The sequence below is a fragment of the Suillus plorans genome, assembly GCF_016647745.1.
Source record: "Suillus plorans strain S12 chromosome Unknown HD556scaffold_112, whole genome shotgun sequence".
NCBI lineage: Eukaryota > Fungi > Basidiomycota > Agaricomycetes > Boletales > Suillaceae > Suillus > Suillus plorans.
The window spans coordinates 1-18,183 of record NW_024537496.1 but is presented as its reverse complement, the minus strand read 5'-3'; the positions used below and the strand labels follow the sequence as shown (position 1 = coordinate 18,183).

The 18,183-nt window shown below is 48.3% G+C and overlaps 4 protein-coding genes across 4 annotated transcripts; all 4 read left to right on the top strand.

Moving 5' to 3' along the window:
- Window positions 1-296: 296 nt before the first annotated feature.
- Window positions 297-1,573, top strand: HD556DRAFT_1249971 (uncharacterized protein; the record flags this gene model as incomplete). Its single annotated transcript, XM_041298891.1, has 6 exons — window positions 297-378; window positions 434-689; window positions 741-777; window positions 829-907; window positions 959-1,293; window positions 1,349-1,573. 6 exons carry the CDS (start codon window positions 297-299, stop codon window positions 1,571-1,573), a joined length of 1,014 nt encoding a protein of 337 aa, XP_041152834.1.
- Window positions 1,574-3,549: 1,976 nt separating this feature from the next.
- HD556DRAFT_1422620 (uncharacterized protein) lies at window positions 3,550-4,894 on the top strand (the record flags this gene model as incomplete). The annotated part of the gene is made up of 5 exons (XM_041304529.1): window positions 3,550-3,812; window positions 3,867-3,903; window positions 3,956-4,034; window positions 4,086-4,405; window positions 4,474-4,894. The coding sequence occupies 5 exons, from the start codon at window positions 3,550-3,552 to the stop codon at window positions 4,687-4,689; spliced, it is 915 nt and encodes a 304-aa protein (XP_041152833.1). The 3' UTR covers window positions 4,690-4,894.
- Window positions 4,895-7,611: 2,717 nt separating this feature from the next.
- On the top strand, window positions 7,612-8,431 carry HD556DRAFT_1314292 (uncharacterized protein; the record flags this gene model as incomplete). Its single annotated transcript, XM_041300910.1, has 4 exons — window positions 7,612-7,626; window positions 7,680-7,751; window positions 8,180-8,191; window positions 8,228-8,431. 4 exons carry the CDS (start codon window positions 7,612-7,614, stop codon window positions 8,429-8,431), a joined length of 303 nt encoding a protein of 100 aa, XP_041152832.1.
- A 1,571-nt stretch (window positions 8,432-10,002) lies between these two features.
- HD556DRAFT_134021 (uncharacterized protein) lies at window positions 10,003-11,118 on the top strand. The gene is made up of 3 exons (XM_041302064.1): window positions 10,003-10,065; window positions 10,127-10,651; window positions 10,701-11,118. The coding sequence occupies exons 2-3, from the start codon at window positions 10,255-10,257 to the stop codon at window positions 10,874-10,876; spliced, it is 573 nt and encodes a 190-aa protein (XP_041152831.1). The 5' UTR covers window positions 10,003-10,065; window positions 10,127-10,254; the 3' UTR covers window positions 10,877-11,118.
- Window positions 11,119-18,183: the final 7,065 nt, after the last annotated feature.

Here is an 18,183-nt window from a genome sequence, read left to right as displayed (position 1 = left end):
CCTGAAGGTACGCTTGAGGTTAGTCCATTCTCTCACTCGATCTCACGTCAAAGTTTTCACGGCACGTTGCACTGTGGATGATTGATGCATCAATCCGCTGTCCCCCTCGTCTTTATCACTTCACGTAAAAGGTTTCTACTTACTGGTGTCGCAGTGTGTCACATTCTTTCTCCCGGGACTCTATATATGACTGTTTCTCCAGGGCTAAACCACCCTGCTGGTTATTCTCATCACTGCTAGTGACAGATATTAGGACACATCTTCCCAACATCCCCCATCTTCCCAAAGTTTCGGTCATGTCGTCCTATACACCACAGACCGATTTGCCGCTTGAACGATCTCGCCTTATTGGAATGATTCTGGGAGGTGTATCCTACGGTGCGTTTTCGGCCTACACACGATGATTTGGTGGTTGACCCTTGTACCACAATAGGCGTATACCTTCTCCTTACTGTACAAGCGGTGACTGCTCTCATGCAACGTCCCCGACGTGGGCAGAAAATTGCAGACAATCGTCGCATGCTTCTTTGTTACATTCTCATCACGTTCGCGCTTGCGACGATAAGCTTTGCTTGCAATACAAAATATACGGTGATGATCTGGATAGACCTTCGCGATGCACCTGGGGGTCCCGTTGCGCTGATCAAGAACGTAATGTATTACCGTATCAATTTTGTGGCGATACTCTGGTAAGCACCTTGACCTATCCATCCACACACAACGTTGACGGTCTTATCTAGTGGCTACATCATGGAGTGGTTTATGCAAGCACTGCTCGTAAGCCGAACAGGTTGCCGTATGTACAAGCCTGACGCTTGAAATATTCAGGTTTACCGATGTTTTCTGATATGGAATTGTGCGAGGCACGTGTTGATTCCCATGTTCGTCGTCTATATTGGCATGATTGGTGCAGTTAAATCAACTACAAAACGGTCGTAGTTGCTGACATCTTGAGCAGCAGTGGCCATCGTCGTCTTAGTCCAGGCGGGTACCGGGGCTCTATTTTACAATATCAACATCACGCTTGCATACCTCGCCTTCCTAGTGGCGAACACCGTACTTTATACCATCCTCGTGGCGATACGTTTACTCTCCATGCGAAGCCAGATGAAGACAGCGTTGGCTAATTATGGTCGCAGCACTTATGATCCCAGCACTTATAATACCATCATCCGCATGGTCGTCGAGTCCGCCATGGCATACAGTGTCTTCGTCGTCATCTACATAGTGGCATTTTCTATGCATTCAGACACTGTCTCCACGCTGTGCTTCCTGTCTATTAACCAAGTTCAAGTAAGGAGCCACAAACTTGAGTTATCCGTGTCTCTGATACTAGCTTTCAAAATAGGGCATTGCGCAGTTGTTCATCATCATACGTGTGGCACGGGGGAGGGCAATGACACGTAATTGGTCGACCCGAAATGCTTCAGCAGCACCTACGGCTCTAGCATTCGCAGGGACTGTATCAATCCCAGCAGAAGGAACAAATGTGGCACAAGCAGCTAGGCCAGAGCAGGTCATCGTCAGTGAGTCGTGTTTTGCTTCGGCGAAGTCAGCGGAAGCAAATGTATAGCGTGACATACTTGATTTCTATCTATTATTTCTACAATATATAATCTTATGATGACCTTGGAACGTCGTCCACCCGCGTGCGTCTCGCCAGGGCGCAAACTTCAAGCCCATCGCTCTGCTGCCCCTGCCGGAGGCCGATTACTATTTTCCTTTTGGAACATATCTGTTCCATCGTGTTCCATCTCTTACAACATCATGCTGCTGAGTTCCCCACTCTCAACAATATAATGCGCTCCAAGTCCTTTCCTGATAAATCGAACTGCGCCATAGTCATTGTGGGATATGGATGCTGATCACAAAGTTGACGTCATTTGTACACCTGCAACATACGAATTCCAGTCTCATCTGAATTCTTTAAACTCCTCCAATTAAGTAGCCTTAATTGTTGCTTGGGTAAATAGGCTCGACGACCAGTGCTACTAGTATCAAAGGTTGCAGCATCAACTGCAGGACTGCCGTGCACCTTCGATACTCAACGTAACGCCCTGTATCTCCCATCCGTTGAAGTTCAAACGTAAATGTTCGTACCGTTCACCTTCCGGTTTCCGTTCCTGCTGCATCCTACATGCGGCTTTCGTTCAGCGTCGTCTCTGCATGTGGACGCCAAATTTTCAGTCGGCGATTAGGGTTCCTTGGTGAGAGGGTTTAGGGTCTAGATGTGCTAAAAGCCACCAGATCCAGGATCTGGAGCTTCCTATCCCCCACTAGCCCTCCCCTGGCCGTAAACTACCCTCTCGGTGGGTCATAGTTCCTGGCTGGCCGGTCACTGAACGTGGTCGCAGTCGTGCCTGGGAACTTTTACTCCCATCGGGTATATAGTATAATTCCCAACTTACTCACCCGAGACAAGAATGATTGCGACAAGAGGATACAATGAGGGAATCAGTTAATCCGGGATGCGAAGATAGGCCTCGAGCTGCTACATGCTACCTACAATATGACCGTGGCGTTTGGAGCTTGCCCTGAGTTTAGAGTATGGCTCGATTGGGATATTACTCAAACACTGCCACCGATGACATTTTCAAAAAGGGTCACGATCCACGAATATATCAAGTCCACTTTATTTCCAAACGACCGCCTCCTTGCGAGTACATCATGTGGAGAACAGTACGTTCGTGCTAATGACGGGGGTTGTATTACCTTCTGACGTCCTCAATTACAGAACACGGCGAGGTGCCATTCCTTGGTGACCAGCGAGTTGCATCGATATTTAACCTTTTTGCCGTCAGTTACATATGTAAAGTGTCCGGCAGTCAAGAGCTCTTGCGTTGCCAAATGATAAAGCAGACTAGATGAAGATGAAGTCATTCGTTCCTGTCAGGGCACGAATACGTACTTAGCAGGATGGGTGAGTGGGTATCTATTCGTTTGCTTGAATATCATTGCGATGTGCATGTAGTCTGAAAAAGGCTTGAGCAGGATCTAATGAACGGTATATATGCAGGTGTCATCTGAGCATGACCAGCAGCTAATTCATAGTTCACCAAAGTTATGAGAAGTTCGTAATTTATGTTGCAGTGTCTGAGGCTACACTTGAGGTTAGTCCATTCCTTCGCTCGATCCCACGTCAAGGTTTTAACGGCACGTTGCGGCGTGGATGATTGGTGTGTCGACCCTCTGTCGCACTCGTCTTTATCACTTCACGTAAAAGGGTTTACACTTACCGGTGTTGCAGTGTCCCTGGTTGACACATTCTTTCTCCTGAGTGAGAATTGTATTTCGAGACCGTGTATATGACTGCTTTTTCTCCAGGGCTAAACTACCCTGTTGTTTGTTCTCACCGCCGCTGGTGTCAGATATTTAAGATACACCTTCCCGGCATCCCCTCGTCTTCCCAATTCTCGGTCATGTCCTCCTATACACCACAGACAAATTTGCCGCTTGAACGATCTCGTCTTATTGGAATGATTCTGGGAGGTGTATCCTACGGTGCGTTTTCGGCCCACTCACGAGGATTCGGTAGTTGACCTTTGTACCATGATAGGGGTATACCTTCTCCTTACTGTACAAGCGGTGGCTGCTCTCATGCAACGTCCCCGACGTGGGCAGAAAATTGCAAACAATCATCGCATGCTTGTTTGTTACACCCTCATCACGTTCGCACTTTCGACGGTATGCTTCGCTTGCGGTACTAAATATACGGAGATGATCTGGATAGACCTTCGCGATGCACCTGGTGGTCCCGTTGCACACATTGAGAACGCAATGCACTACCGTATCAACTTTGTGGCGATACTCTGGCAAGCACCTTTACCTATCTACTACCTACACACAACGTTGACGGTTTCATCTAGTGGTTACGTCACGGAGTGGTTCATGCAAGCACTGCTCGTAAGCCGAATAGTTTGCCGTATTGTGCAAGCCTGACCCCTGAAATACTCAGCTTTACCGATGTTTTGTGCTATGGGATTGGGCGAGGCACGTGATGATCCCCATGTTAGTCGTCTATATTGGCATGATTGGTGCAGTTAGATCATTTACAAAACGGTCATAGTCGCTGACATCTTGAGCAGCAGTAGCCATTGACATCTTGGTCCAGGCGGGTACCGGGGCTCCATTTTACACTATCAACGCCGCAATTGCATATCTCGCCTTCTTAGTGGCGAATACGGTGCTTTATACCATTCTCGTGGCGAAACGTCTGCTCTCCATGCGAAGCGAGATGAAGACGGCGTTGGCTGAATATGACTCTAGCATCTATGATACAATCATTCTCATGGTCGTCGAGTCCGCCATGATATACAGTGTCTACGTCATCATCTTCATAGTTGCATTTGCTATGCATTCAGATACTGTCTCCACGCTATGCTTCCTGTCCATTTACCAAGTTCAAGTAAGCATGTAAAGATCTGACTTATCTGTGTCTCTGACACTGGCTTCTTTTTCAAAAAATCATAATAGGGCATTACGCAATTGTCCATCATCATACGCGTGGCACGGGGGAGGGCAGTTACCCATGTTTGGTCGACCCGAAATGCTCCAGCAGCACATACGACTCTGGCGTTCGCAGGGACTACGTCAGAAGGACCCAACGCAATACAAGCAGCTACGCCAGAGCAGGACAGTGCCAGTAAATTGTGTTCTGTTTCGGCAAAGTCGGCAGAGGCAAATGTATAGCGTACCATACTTGATTTATTTCCTAACTTTACCTATAACCTCTTGAGTCTTCGTAATTATATCTAGTTTCAGTTGATTACCGCTTTACTATGATATGCACTAGGTAGATAAAGTACTGTCCACAAACACATCTGTCGTAAAATATCTTCGACGAAGATCTGAACAGTGGTATAGAGTTAGTTAAACCTTCTGTGAAGCATATGAACCGTGGGGTGAACCACGTAGTCGCGGGTTCGTGTACTTCCCTCGCGGTGAGGAGACAATATTCGCGGATCCGGGAAAGTATCCTACCGATCGCTGGATGGCCTGGGCTTCTAGTCCGTCAAAAGTTCGATTAACGATGATGGTTCGCATAAAAACCTATATCTTCCTTTGTCATAGCAATAGGTATGTTTGCTAATTTACCAGCAACGGCCCCTGCAGAAGAACGACAATCCGCAACTCGCGTATGCTTGAATTTTGAGCAAGATAGTATAGTGCATGACTGTATAAATGTGGCTACTCGTTATTGCACCACCATAGATGTCTCCTATGCGATACAGAGAAGCGTGCAACACCGCCCTCCAAGTAGGGTCCGACATAGATGGTACAAGATTTGTAGAAAGTGAAGATGGATCGGACCATTTGAAAGGCCGAATAGAGATGGGGTAACGCCCATGGCGCTTCGTCTGCACAGCACTGTGAAGCTGCGGAAGAACACGAGGACACTGCATAGAATACGTACCTTAGCGGGTGACTCAAACCAACACTTGCGCAACCCCCTCAACCCCAAAGAAAGCATCCACTATCTTAGCTACCAGCTCTCCCCTCTCGTTCTTGCGTCGAGTGAATCTGTGTCAGATTGTTCCAAGTGGGACTTTGCCGTGAGTGATGCTCTGGTTGGGAGTAGAAAAAGCTGAAGTGAGGGAAAGATAGGACCACTCGCCGGCCAGTATTGGGGAATATCTCCTGGACACGTCGTCCTCAAGCTGTCCTGTGAGTCAGGATAGAATCCCCCTGGGTAGGAGCTCTCGTGAACAATAGCTTCAGGCACTTCTATTGACATGCCAAACTCAGGTGAAAGTAGATAGGCCAGTGGAATCACCCACTATTCAGACCTCCAGAAGACAACCCATTCTAAACCAACGAGCTGCTATTGTACATATACTCCACGATTCCCTTGATTGAGATCCCCGAGCGCCCATGATGTCTTCCGCTGCAACTAAAAAGAAAAAGACGTCAGAAGTAACCCCCTGCAAGACGATACGAGGCCATACCAAGGAAGTTACAGGCGTTGCACACCTACCCGGTGGGCAGCGCATCATCACATGTTCCCTCGACAACTCACTTCGACTATGGGACCTCAAGAGCGGTGTACAGATAGGGGGCGAGTGGAGAGATCAAGGGGATGAGGCAGGAATAGAGACCATGACATTGTCTCCGAATGGCAAGACTATTGCCAGCGGAAGCCATGACGGGACAGTGAGGTTGTGGGATGTCGAGACGGGGAAGGTTGTCGTCAAATGGAAACGACACACTTCTTTTGTGCAGTCAGTGCGCTGGAGTCCAAATGGTGGGCGAGTTGTGAGCGGATCAAACGACGGGACGGCAAGAGTGTGGGATGTGGAGAGCAGCGAACCAGTCAAAGGTCTGAATCCAATCAAGACAGGACACAAACATGTGTACGCAGTGAGCTACTCGCCCCAGGCATCAATGATTGCCACAGGAGGATATCAAGAAAGTTTCAAAATCTGGGACGCAAAGACGGGTTTAGAAAAGTTGCTCACGCTCAAATCGATCAATATCGGCGATGATGACGTCTGGAGCTTAATCTGGACATCGGATGAAAAGAAGCTTATTGCTGGGTCGATCAAGGGCTCGATTACGATATTCGACACTACCGCATGGCAGCAGATCGCTGTTCTGGAGGGTCATACATATGTTGTCTATTCCCTTACTTTACTCCCCAACGACCGCCTCCTTGCGAGTACATCTTGGGATAATACAGTGCGTCTCTGGAATCTTGACACAAACCTCCAAATCGGTCTACCTCTTCAACACGATCATTATGTCACTTGTGCGGCCTTCTCCGCTGATGGAACGCTGCTATCTACTGCAGGTTGGGAGGATAAAAACGCGTACATATGGGACATCCAAGACATCCTCAAAACAGCTGGCCTACTAGAAGATATCCTGTCCATACCTGATGTGAGTGCCAACTTGACTCTAACTCTCTACCTCATTCCTAACTCTCTCCGAGCCATCGCAGGACATAGTAGAAGACAATTCGTTTTTGGAGGTATGTGGCGCGTTTGTCAACCTCGTCGATCATGATACTGACGTTGATATTCCAGGCTGATGCTACGCGGGGTTTCGGCCAGTTCTGGGCAGATGAACTCCCACCAGGATTTTTTGACAGCCCGCAAGTCGATGCTCATGTGGGTCACCAATATTTCTGCCAATTAGTTCTTGTCCTGACCCCTTTACTCTCAGTCCCCCGCAACACTTGGTGCCCGTCTGAGGTTTTCTGCACTGCTTGGTCGCTTTCCCTACCTCCTTCACCGTTCCGAACCCAAGCAAGCGACCGAAACACAGCAGCCTCCAGTGCCTTCGGAGTCACGACCGCGTGTGCTCTTCGATCGCCTATCCTCACTCCTTCGCTCTCTGCCGAACACTGATGAGATATCTGAACCTTCGCAACCTCCAATACTTTCGCGATTAAGTCTACGAGTGCTCCTTGGTGACTTATCCGAACTTTTTTCCCGCCCTCGAATCCACGTCAACGAAGCAACCGAACCTTGGCGATCCCAACCGCCTGGGAGGTCACGTTCAGATGCACTCATTGGTCCCCTGTCTTCACTCTTCCGTTTTCCACCCAACACCGATGAAGCAATTAAACTTCAGACCTCTCATCTCAGTCGTCATGTCGACGATGTTGCCGCAATGCGGGACAAGGAGGTGCGTTTGTCTTGGATGTATCCTAATTCCTGTGTCCGACAATTCTTGTGCAGGTGTTAGTTGTTGCTCGTCGGCCCGACACTGCTAGTGAAATAGCCAGGCGCGTCAAGAACCCTAAACCATGGGTTCGTGTGGTATTTTTTCTCTGTTGTGTGTCTCCAGGTACCGACGACCCCACTCCCACCACATAGACAACTATTTTTTCATCACTTTAGTTCTTTGTTTCTACTTGCCTTATCATTGTACCAAATATGATGTGTTTCTGCGCGTATTGACACACCAGCGCATATTTCTGCATGGATAAACCGTGAGCTCCCAGGTATGAGGATTACGTCTATAAACATTGATTTCGAGAAAAGTATCCTACCGCATGGGTGAAAGTTGGGACAACTGACCGTCAATCGACAGCACAGGACAGAACAGATCGCGGCATCACCTTCTGAATGGAGTTCAGAATACATAGGCTGCACAACATGCGCACGAGGTGCGGCAATAGTGTACCATACTCAATTTATTCCCTAACTTTACTTATAACCTCTTTGTAGTTTTATAGTCGATTTCTAGTGTCAGTTGATTACTATTTTACTATGATATGCAGTAGGTAGATAAAGTACTTTCCACAAACACATCTGTCGTAAAATATCTTCGACGAAGACCTGAGCAGAGTGGTACAGAGTTAGTCAAAACTTCCGTAAAGTGTGAGCCGTGGGGTGAACCGCGTGGTCGCGGGCTCGTGTGCCTCCCTCTCAGCGAGGAGACAAGATATTTGCCGATCCAGGAAAGTACAGATCGCTGGATGGCCTGAGCTTCAGAAATTTGATTAACGACGACGGTTCGCATGAAAACCTATATCTTCCTTTGGCATAGCCAACGCCTCCTTTCTGAATGTGAAAAAGTAGGGGTAACCTGGCATTGGCCAGCATGGGGCAAACAGAAATAAGACATGCTGATGGCATCTATTAGCCAGTGAATAGTACTTGGAGAAAGCGGAAATGGATCGGACCATTTGAAAGGCCAAATAAAGATGCACGTGGCGCTTCGTGTGCACAGCGCTGTGAAGCTGTGGAGAGAACACAAGGATAACTAACCTTGGCAGGCAACTTATACCAACACTTGCGCAGCCCTCTTGACCACAAAAACAAACATCCACTATCTCAGCTACCAGCCCGCCCCTCTCGTTCTTGCGCGGAGTGAACCTGTCCCAAGTGGGGCTTCGCCCTGAGTGATACTGTGGTTGGGAGTAGAAAAAGCTGAAGTGAGGAAAAGATACGACCACTCCCCGGCCAGTATCGAGGGATATCTCCTGGATACGTCGTCCCAAAACTGTCCTGTGAGCCAGGATAGAGTTTGCCTGGGTAGAACCTCTCGTGAGTAATCCATCTAGACATTTCTATTGACATGTTAAAGTCAGGTGAAAGCAGATAAGCCAGTGAAACCACCCACTATTTATATCCCCACAGGACAACTCATTCTGAAGCAACGATCTCGCGCATATAGTCCACGATTCCCTTGATCGAGATCCCGAGCACCGATCATGTCTTCTACTGCTGCTAATGTGAAAAAGACGTCAGCAGTAACCCCCTGCAAGACGATACGAGGCCATACTGAGGGAGTTACAGGCGTTGCACACCTACCCGGTGGGCAGCGCATCATCACATGTTCATTCGACAGCTCACTTCGACTATGGGACCTAGAGAGCAGTGCACAGATAGGTGACGAGTGGCGAGATGAAGGGGATGAGGCAGGAATAAGGACCATGGCATTGTCTCCGAATGGCAAGACTATTGCCAGCGGAAGCCAGGACGGGACAGTAAGGTTGTGGGATGTCGAGACGGGGAAGGTTGTCGTCAAATGGAAAGGACACACTGCTTTTGTGCAGTCAGTATGCTGGAGTCCAAATGGTGGGCGAGTTGTGAGCGGATCACATGACGGGATGGCAAGAGTGTGGGATGTGAAGAGCAGCGAACCAGTCGAAGGTCTGAATCCAATCAAGACAGGACACGAGGCGGTACACACGGTGAGCTACTCGCCCGAGGCATTGATGGTTGCCACAGGAGGATATCAAGAAAGTGGAATCAAAATCTGGGACACGAAGAAGGGCGAGCTGCTGTCCACGATCAAACTCGACCAAACAGTTTGGAGCTTAACCTGGACCACCTCAGGCAGCACTTCTCGGTGCCTATAAAGGGTCTAAGAGACCCGGTTAATATGTTATGGGAAACTAGTCTCTGAGACATACCCTCCCACCATCTATTAATAACTCGCACCTCTCGTCCCTCTTGCACCACCCTCCTGCACCACCCTCCAATACCTCCAATACCTCCTGCACCACCCTCCAATACCTCCAATACCTCCTGCACCACCCTCCGATACCTCTGATACATCTTGTGCCTCACTTGCACTTAGCTTGGCATCCGCTACTCTCTGATTTTTCAAGTGGTATGTCCTTCTCTTCTTTCCACCACTATGTCTTTCTCAACACCCCGTCCCACTCGTAAAGCTCAAGTCGCAACTTTTGGCCTAGGCCACCACTTTGTGAGCCCCAGGAAAGCTCGAGATAAACGGAAGACTCAAACATTGGTGGAGTTACCAGGCGCAGAGGCGAAACACCGCCGACTTTTGGCTGAAATGAAGGAACTTATGAAGCCATGGTATGAAGAACAAAGCTCGCAGGTGTTGTCTCCTCATCCATCACATGATGATACTGCCAAGCACCCTCAACACATAGAGAATGATGATACCACAGCACTTCACTTTGAAGATGTGGAAACGTTCGACCAACCATCTCTCGATACCTCAGCAATCGACACTCCAGTCAAACGACGGATTGTGTCAGACCGATCGGCTAGTTTACTGTATAGTCACTGGAGCGACCTCATCCCAACTCTCATCGATCCTCTACTTCTCTACTTAGGGCGAACGCAGGGAAAACCACTGGAAACCACTCATTCAGTCATATCTGCATGTACTGGGACACTACCATGTACACCAAAACGAGCAACTTTGATGTGTTTGTTTTTTGACCGTAAGCTTATATTTCTCTATCACAGAAGCGGGCACTGATACTTGCTTAGGATACGCGTCTATAGATGTGCTAAGCTGTACATGCTCCACTCTCCCGCAGGTACTTCTCCACCATGGTCTATTCCCAACTGCACCTTCACAGCCTCGAATGGCTGTATCTGTTGATTTACTTTCATTCTACCGTGCACTGTTTGAACGCTCATGCGACGCGATTAACGCTTGTTGAATTCAACGTCGTCATCGCTCTACTTCGTCGTCATCACTCCGATAGCTTTCCTTTTTCGTCTTTGATATTCCGGATTCAATACCATTCTATATAATCTGTAGCTTCACGCGGTTCATACCTCAGCGGTTCTACTATTACGACGCTGAGGTATGTATCATTTTCTACTTGCACGCCGTCTATCTCTTACTCCGTTTCACATGTAGACTTGACTTCTAGGTACTATCAATATTAGCGGTTCTACTATTACGACGCTGAGACTTGACTTCTAGTCCAACGTTCAACAGGTTATGAGCCCTGGCTCTTACTGAGCCATCAGACGGAACTACAAGGATAAAAATCCACTCACGTTGACCCGCCGCTCACTCGTCACATCTCATCGTACTCCTCCCCCACAGCGGTATCGCCATGGGAAAGTACGACCATATTCCGGAATTGCTGGGCTCAGAAAACTACGTTGGTTGGTCAACGAAAACTCAATATGCTTTAGCTTGCGAGGATCTTTGGTGCCATATCAACGCAACTGCTGACCCCGCAGATATTCTCGGAACGCCGTCCTTCATGCCTGTCCCTGCTGATCCGGTCAATGTCACGCCCGCCGAGTTGACGGCGATGCGTGAATGGCTGTTAAACGACGTTAAAGCAAAGGACCTCATCACTCGCCGTCTCAGTTCATCCGTCGGATCGCTAGTATCACGTTCTCACACTGTCTCCGCTCGCAAGGCGTGGCAAACTCTTGCAGAACACTTCAATCGCACGGATACAAGCGCTCAGTATCAATTGCGTCAACGTCTTGATGCCCTTCGTATGAAGGATTCTGCTGATGCAACGAATTATGTCGGACAACATGCCGTACTTCGTGAACGACTCCACGACTCCGGTGCTCCTTTGCGAGACGGAGATGCTATCTACAGCCTGCTCATCGGGCTTCCTCACACGCCGATCTGGCAACAGTTCAAGTCCATGCTCGAACAACGGATGCATGATGAGATCATGCTCGCAACTGCCACGAATCCCTCCACTTTCACTGTCGAGAGCTGTGTCTCCCGTATCACCGCTGAGGCTGCGCGTCACGTGCATGCACACGCTGTACACTCTGCTCGTCTCGGGTCTGAATACGCCAATGCAGTTGCCAACACGACTGCACCCAGCATCAATCCTATCACTGGCCTTCGGAAACATGGGCATAATCCGGATGGGGTATTTTGCACGACGCCTGGCTGCAGTAAGGGAGACCATGATCACGAGCACTGCTATGGGAAGGGGGGTGGAATGGAAGGGCAAGCACCCTGGCAGCAGAAGAAGGCAAGTGAGAGCACACCTCCCATCACTCCTGCTCCAACGCCGGTGCCTGCCACTGCTCCCTCCTCGGTCAGTATTGCAGCCACAGCAGCTGACCTTGCTAGTCTTCTACACGACATGTCTTTTGCATCCATTGCAGAGCTCCCTGGCGACACATTTTGCACACTCCCGCACTCTCTATCCACTATTCTCGATTCTGGTACTACAGCCACGCTCGTAAAGGATCGCCGCTTCTTTCATACGTATTCTACAACTAATCCCATTGACATACGTACTGCCAATCATGGCATTCTTCCAACCACTGGGCGGGGAAATTGTGTGGCATGGCTCACTATCGGGAAACGACGTCTGCGCATCCGTCTGTCCAACTGTCTACACGCACCAGGAGCACTTCTCAATCTGGTCTCTGTCAGTCGCATGAATGCGAAGGGGTGGGATGTTAATTTCCGAGCAAATCCTTCACGGTGTGAACTTGCTTATCAAGGTATAGAACTTGGCGCAATACCGGTGATGGGGAAACTCTATGCAGTCAATTTGGAGTTCATTCCTTTCACTGAGTCTTCATCCCCGCTCATTCATAATCCTGAACTTGAAGTTGCAGCATTCGCACATACGCCTCCTCCTTCATCTGTCCCATTACCTTCTGCCGTTGCATCTCTTCTGCACTTACAATGCAGCAAGACACCCGCCATCCGATCCTCTACTCCATTACTGGTTGCTATCATGCCTCTCAAGGTCGCCGTTACTCCCCAACCCATTGTCATTACACGTCCGAACTTTAACCCTCGCATCACCGCAGATGGATTGCATCCAGACCCCTCTATCAGTGTTCATCTGGATGCCATCATACCTGGCCACAATACGAAGTTTAGCCTATCTCAAGTCGTCACTAGCCTTATCATCGCCGGGGTTATGTGTCTGGCTCTCATGCACAGTCACCTCACCACCATGCTGTCGCCTAACTCATCCTCCATCACTGCGGGGGTAGTAACATCGACACTGATCACGACCCCCATCATCTTTATAGCTGCAGATACATTTTCAGATTTATGCTACTCCCCGCTTCCCTCGGATGCCTTGGATCCTCACTTTACTAGTCTCCCCACCTCTTCGCCATCATCACCCGTGCCATTACCTTGTCACAAGAAACAACTCATCATTTCTCCACCACACATAGTTATTCACAACCTCTCTTTGTTCGACAGTGCACCAAAAGATTCTTTCACCATATCATCTCTTGGTGCCGCATCGCTCCGGCATGTTCAACTCCCTTCATGTCAAAGTTCCTTCCATCCTGTTATTCATCAATCCCTGCGCACTCTCTTCGACAACGACGGAATGCATGGCTTGGAAGGCGGCTACTCAGAACGGCTGGTGATGTCAAGCGCCGTGGCTTCAGTCCTTCATCGGATGTCTCACGGTTCATCTGTCTCTCCCTCCACGTCTCTGTGCTACCAACGTGGCCGTATCCTCGCGCTGGTCTTCAAGGTCTCGATTGAGGGGGTGGACCCATTATTTCTGTCAAAACATCTCTACCAAAGTCCTGCCTTACCCTGCCTTTCTTCATCACCGTTCTGGTATTTGCCTCGTCTCTCGAAGTGGACATTTTTGACCGCTGTCTCGTTGAGGGGGTGTGTTGAATTCAACGTCGTCATCGCTCTACTTCGTCATCATCACTCCGATAGCTTTCCTTTTTCGTCTTTGATATTCCGGATTCAATACCATTCTATATAATCTGTAGCTTCACGCGGTTCATACCTCAGCGGTTCTACTATTACGACGCTGAGGTATGTATCATTTTCTACTTGCACGCCGTCTATCTCTTACTCCGTTTCACATGTAGACTTGACTTCTAGGTACTATCAATATTAGCGGTTCTACTATTACGACGCTGAGACTTGACTTCTAGTCCAACGTTCAACAACGCTCTCGCATCAGCGCTGAAAAATCATTACTCTCGTCGGGGCTTCCAGGTGACTGACACACAGGTAAGTTTCAATTACATACTCGAATTACTACTGACAAGCTTTGGAAGGGTCAACTTATTCAAGACCCATTTCGTTGGGGTCTCGGTTATGCTGTTCAGTCGTTCGACATCCTGCAAATTCAAGTCGAACGACAACTTGAGATGCTTCTCCAACAAAGTCACGATCACATAACGAAATTCCAGGCCTCCTTGCACGACACCAATTTCCCTCCACCAGGCCGATGCGCGCCACTTCTGGTCCAACGATGTCCCGCCTGCTTTGGGGGCGTACTGCATGGCAGGCCCACAGATGAAGGAGGCGATGTACACGTTGCAACAGACAGGAATTTCCACCACCGTCATCGCCGCGCTGCTGGTGATTGTCCTCCATTCTATGACCCTACCTACTTTATCCCGAAAAACTTTGTTGATGAAATTGGTCGCCATATAGACACCCAACGTAAGCACCCCCCAAAGGCACATACCCCCATTGTCCCTGACGAAGCTGTCGACCAATGCGAGACTGCTTACGAGGCTGCTGACGGCAAAAAACAGAAAACTGCAATGGATAATTTTGATGACACCGGGATCATGGCGCTGATCTGTCGTCATGACATCCTGCTTTTCTTTGCTAACATTGATTCGCCTGGAGAACAACAAAAATATTCTGTAGCCCTTCTTCAGCATTTGTTTTCACTTCTCCCACTGGAGGCTACCGTTGTTGCCCTGTATGATGTTGGGTGTGTTCTGGCCAGATCACTCGCAAAGGTATGCTGAGACTTATGTTCTATTTACACACTCACACCTCTCTAGTATAATATTCTTCCTGAGACCGTAACCAAACGACTTCGTCTCGCAACCACAGCAATGCATGCATATGGCCATGAGTGGGCTTGCCAGCTCATCTATAATCCGCGAATGTGCCTTGGACTTGGGTTGTCCGATGGGGAAGGGACTGAATGACTTTGGTCACGCTTTGTCCAGCTGATCGGTGTTGAGAGGACTTCTTCTGTGTGTGCCACCTCATTTTAATTACGATCTTACTCACACAAGACGTTAGCGCCAGCACCGCCTGTGGCTTATTGATCGACAAGCAGCAGCCATAGGATCCGAGATGCAAACAGATCTCGGTGACTGGATTAAGCACCGCCTTAGACGAGGAATCAAAGAGCAAGGTTCAGCAGTGCAAGCTATGCTAGAACAATGTGGAATTCCCATCGCTGAATTGAAGTCTGAGTGGTCCCACCAACGTCAATCACAATTATCTATTCGTGCTCGTAAGTAAGATTTATTAGAAATTGATCAGTGTTAATAGGTGACCTTGCAAGATGCTCCTGCTCGTCTTAAGAAAGAGCTGGACACCGTATTGGCTCTCCAGGCAGACCTGGACGCATCAGATAGAGCACTACAGACTACGAGAGCCATGTTGGAGAAAGAATTTGCCTCTGACGACACATTAGAGGCGCTGGAGAGCCTCGAGAGGGGACATGACCAACTGATGGATAAAGTCGAGGCCCTTTACTCATCACTCAATGTTCATGAGAGGTTCCCCGAGCTTCATGATGTCAATCTTGAGTTTGTCCGCACTCTTCTAATGGCACGCGATCTCAAGATGAACGTTCGTAAGCGCGCCATTGCTAGTTTCTTCGAGTGGGACAAGCTTGACCGAGCAGTTGGTGGCGCACAGCAGGCTTTAGGTAAAGTTCTTCCCTTTCGCCACATTATGCTTTATTAATTTTTTGCAGGGACTAAATTACATCAACACACACGTAAAGCTATAGCTAAGCGTCAACCTGCCCTCATGACTGCTATCTGAAAATTTAATTCCTACTGTAAACGACTGGAGTCATTGTACGACCCCACTTGGGGGATTCCACTTCCTGCCCCACTTCCCACAAAACTGACCGAACTACGCTCTGATCCAAGATTGATGGAAGACGTATGGATCACACCATCAGTCGGAGAGGTTCCCCGATGGTTGGAGGACTCAGACGTGAGAGATGGTATCCGTGCGCTACTAAAGCAGGAATGCTGTCAAGAGGAGCAGATCCGCCTTGGCATTGAGGCCGAGAATCTTTGTCGCTTCTTCGGAGATGAACTTGCAGCACTTGAACTTGCAGTTCGGTTGCCGGAAAGTAAGTTAATTTAATTTTTCTGATGTAAAGTTCTTTTTTTGATTCATTTGTACTAGGTCAACCTTTTGCTGTTCCATTGCGACAACGGCTTGTTAATTTCCTCCAGCTCCAATTCCGATGGTCCAATCCCCTAGCTTCTTTGGCACGCTTCGCTAGCCAAGTGGACCGAGCACTAGACCTTGCTACCACCCTCTCAGGAGGCTCACGAACTATAGGATCTCACTGGAACAATACTGGCACGCTCACACTACCTGATCCTGAGGTTGATGAATTCCCTGTTGTTGATCCTGACCATGCCCCACAGGTTGACTCTGAGCAGGCTGCACTTGTTGATGTTCTAGAGGACGAGATGGGCACCCTGGAGTTAGATGAGGACGACTCGACTAATTATGGGCGCGAAGCTAATGCCGTCATCCATTGGGATCTTCCTGAGGTACGTATATGTTCAATGTCAGGAATATGGTGCTAATAAATTGTCGTAGAATCTCCTTATGGATGACTTCCATGTTCCGTCACGCACCCCACCATCTGCGCCAGGCTCTCAGCCTAGGAAGGTTGCTGCCCGAGTAAGACCTTCGCACAATGGAATCCCTCCTCAGGTGTTTGAGCCGAAAGACATTGATATGCTTAGATCTCCGACGGCACGCCTCAATGACGTATGTATTAACAGTTGCGCCATCCTTCTGTGGTACTCTCAGTGGGATACATCGACACAGATCGCAATGTTGTCAACTCACGATCTTCCCCGTATTCGTTACAATGCGCCAGATGATGTCATCTGGCGCAATGCATCGTGGGTCCGCTATTGGGACAAGGATACATGGGTGCTTCCAATCCATCGTCCATCAGTCATTGGGCACTGGGTGTTATGTGTCATCCGGCTGTCGCACAAAGAGCTTCACCTGTTTGATAGCCTTGGCGATAGGAAGCCTTGGCCAAGTGATGTTAAAGTAAGTTGATTTTAATTGCGTATTTTGGTTTAACTGACATGCGTCATGCAAAAGGATATAATGAAACTGATTGCTTGATTTCTGGCAGTGGCGCGTCAACATGGCCATCACGTTGATATTGACCTTGAAGGGTGGGTAGCACGACCACTGAATGTAAGCTCACTTTGTGTTTTTATCAGGATTCTGACAGTTTGTATTATTTAGATGGAACACCTTCAAACCAATGGGTATGACTGTGGTGTATGGGTTTTAGCTACCATTTTGGCCATTGTACGTGGTAGATATGTTACAGGAATGCATGAGCGAGATATGGACAATATGCGATACTATCTCCATACTATGGTTTTTGCCCTACCAATGATGTCATAGTGTAGTTCAATATCAATGATAGGCATTGCCCCACCAAGATGAGAGGATACGGGAGAGTAACAGAGGGGGCAAATGATGTTGGTGCATTACTCTTCAACGAGGTTCTGTGTGTTCAGAAATATATATTGCTGCATTTACACTATTTTACAGCATGATAGATGTTGAATGACATTGGATGCTTAATGTAGCAAGTCGCGAGTGACCAAATGTATTCAAAAATCGAGTCAAAAGGATGGAAAGTCAAGGTGTTACAATAACATTTAGAGAGGCCCCTATACTCATTTTCCTTTTGCTCCTTAAACGGGCCGTCCGTACCACACTTATCTCTTATCATGCCTATCTCTTATCTTGCCAAGCGGGCTGTCCGCCTCTTCCTTGCTTCTATCTTGATAACACATTTACAAGCTCCGCTTGAACACTGGTATATAAACCTACCTACCCATGGTTGTATTCTTTACTTTAATCTACTGGGTTTTACCTGGAACATTGTCCTTCAGCAAGGTCTCCAACCTTGCTGTCTAAGAACCACTATTCTAAGGGAGTCAGCGACACTCGCCTTAGCCAGAAACACTTGATCTCTCAATCGAG

Coding starts and splice junctions, on each gene's coding strand:
- HD556DRAFT_134021 (XM_041302064.1), top strand. CDS start 10,255: ATGAAGGAACTTATGAAGCCATGGTATGAAGAACAAAGCTCGCAGGTG. Junction 10,652..10,700: donor GATGTGTTTGTTTTTTGACC/GTAAGCTTATAT, acceptor ATACTTGCTTAG/GATACGCGTCTATAGATGTG.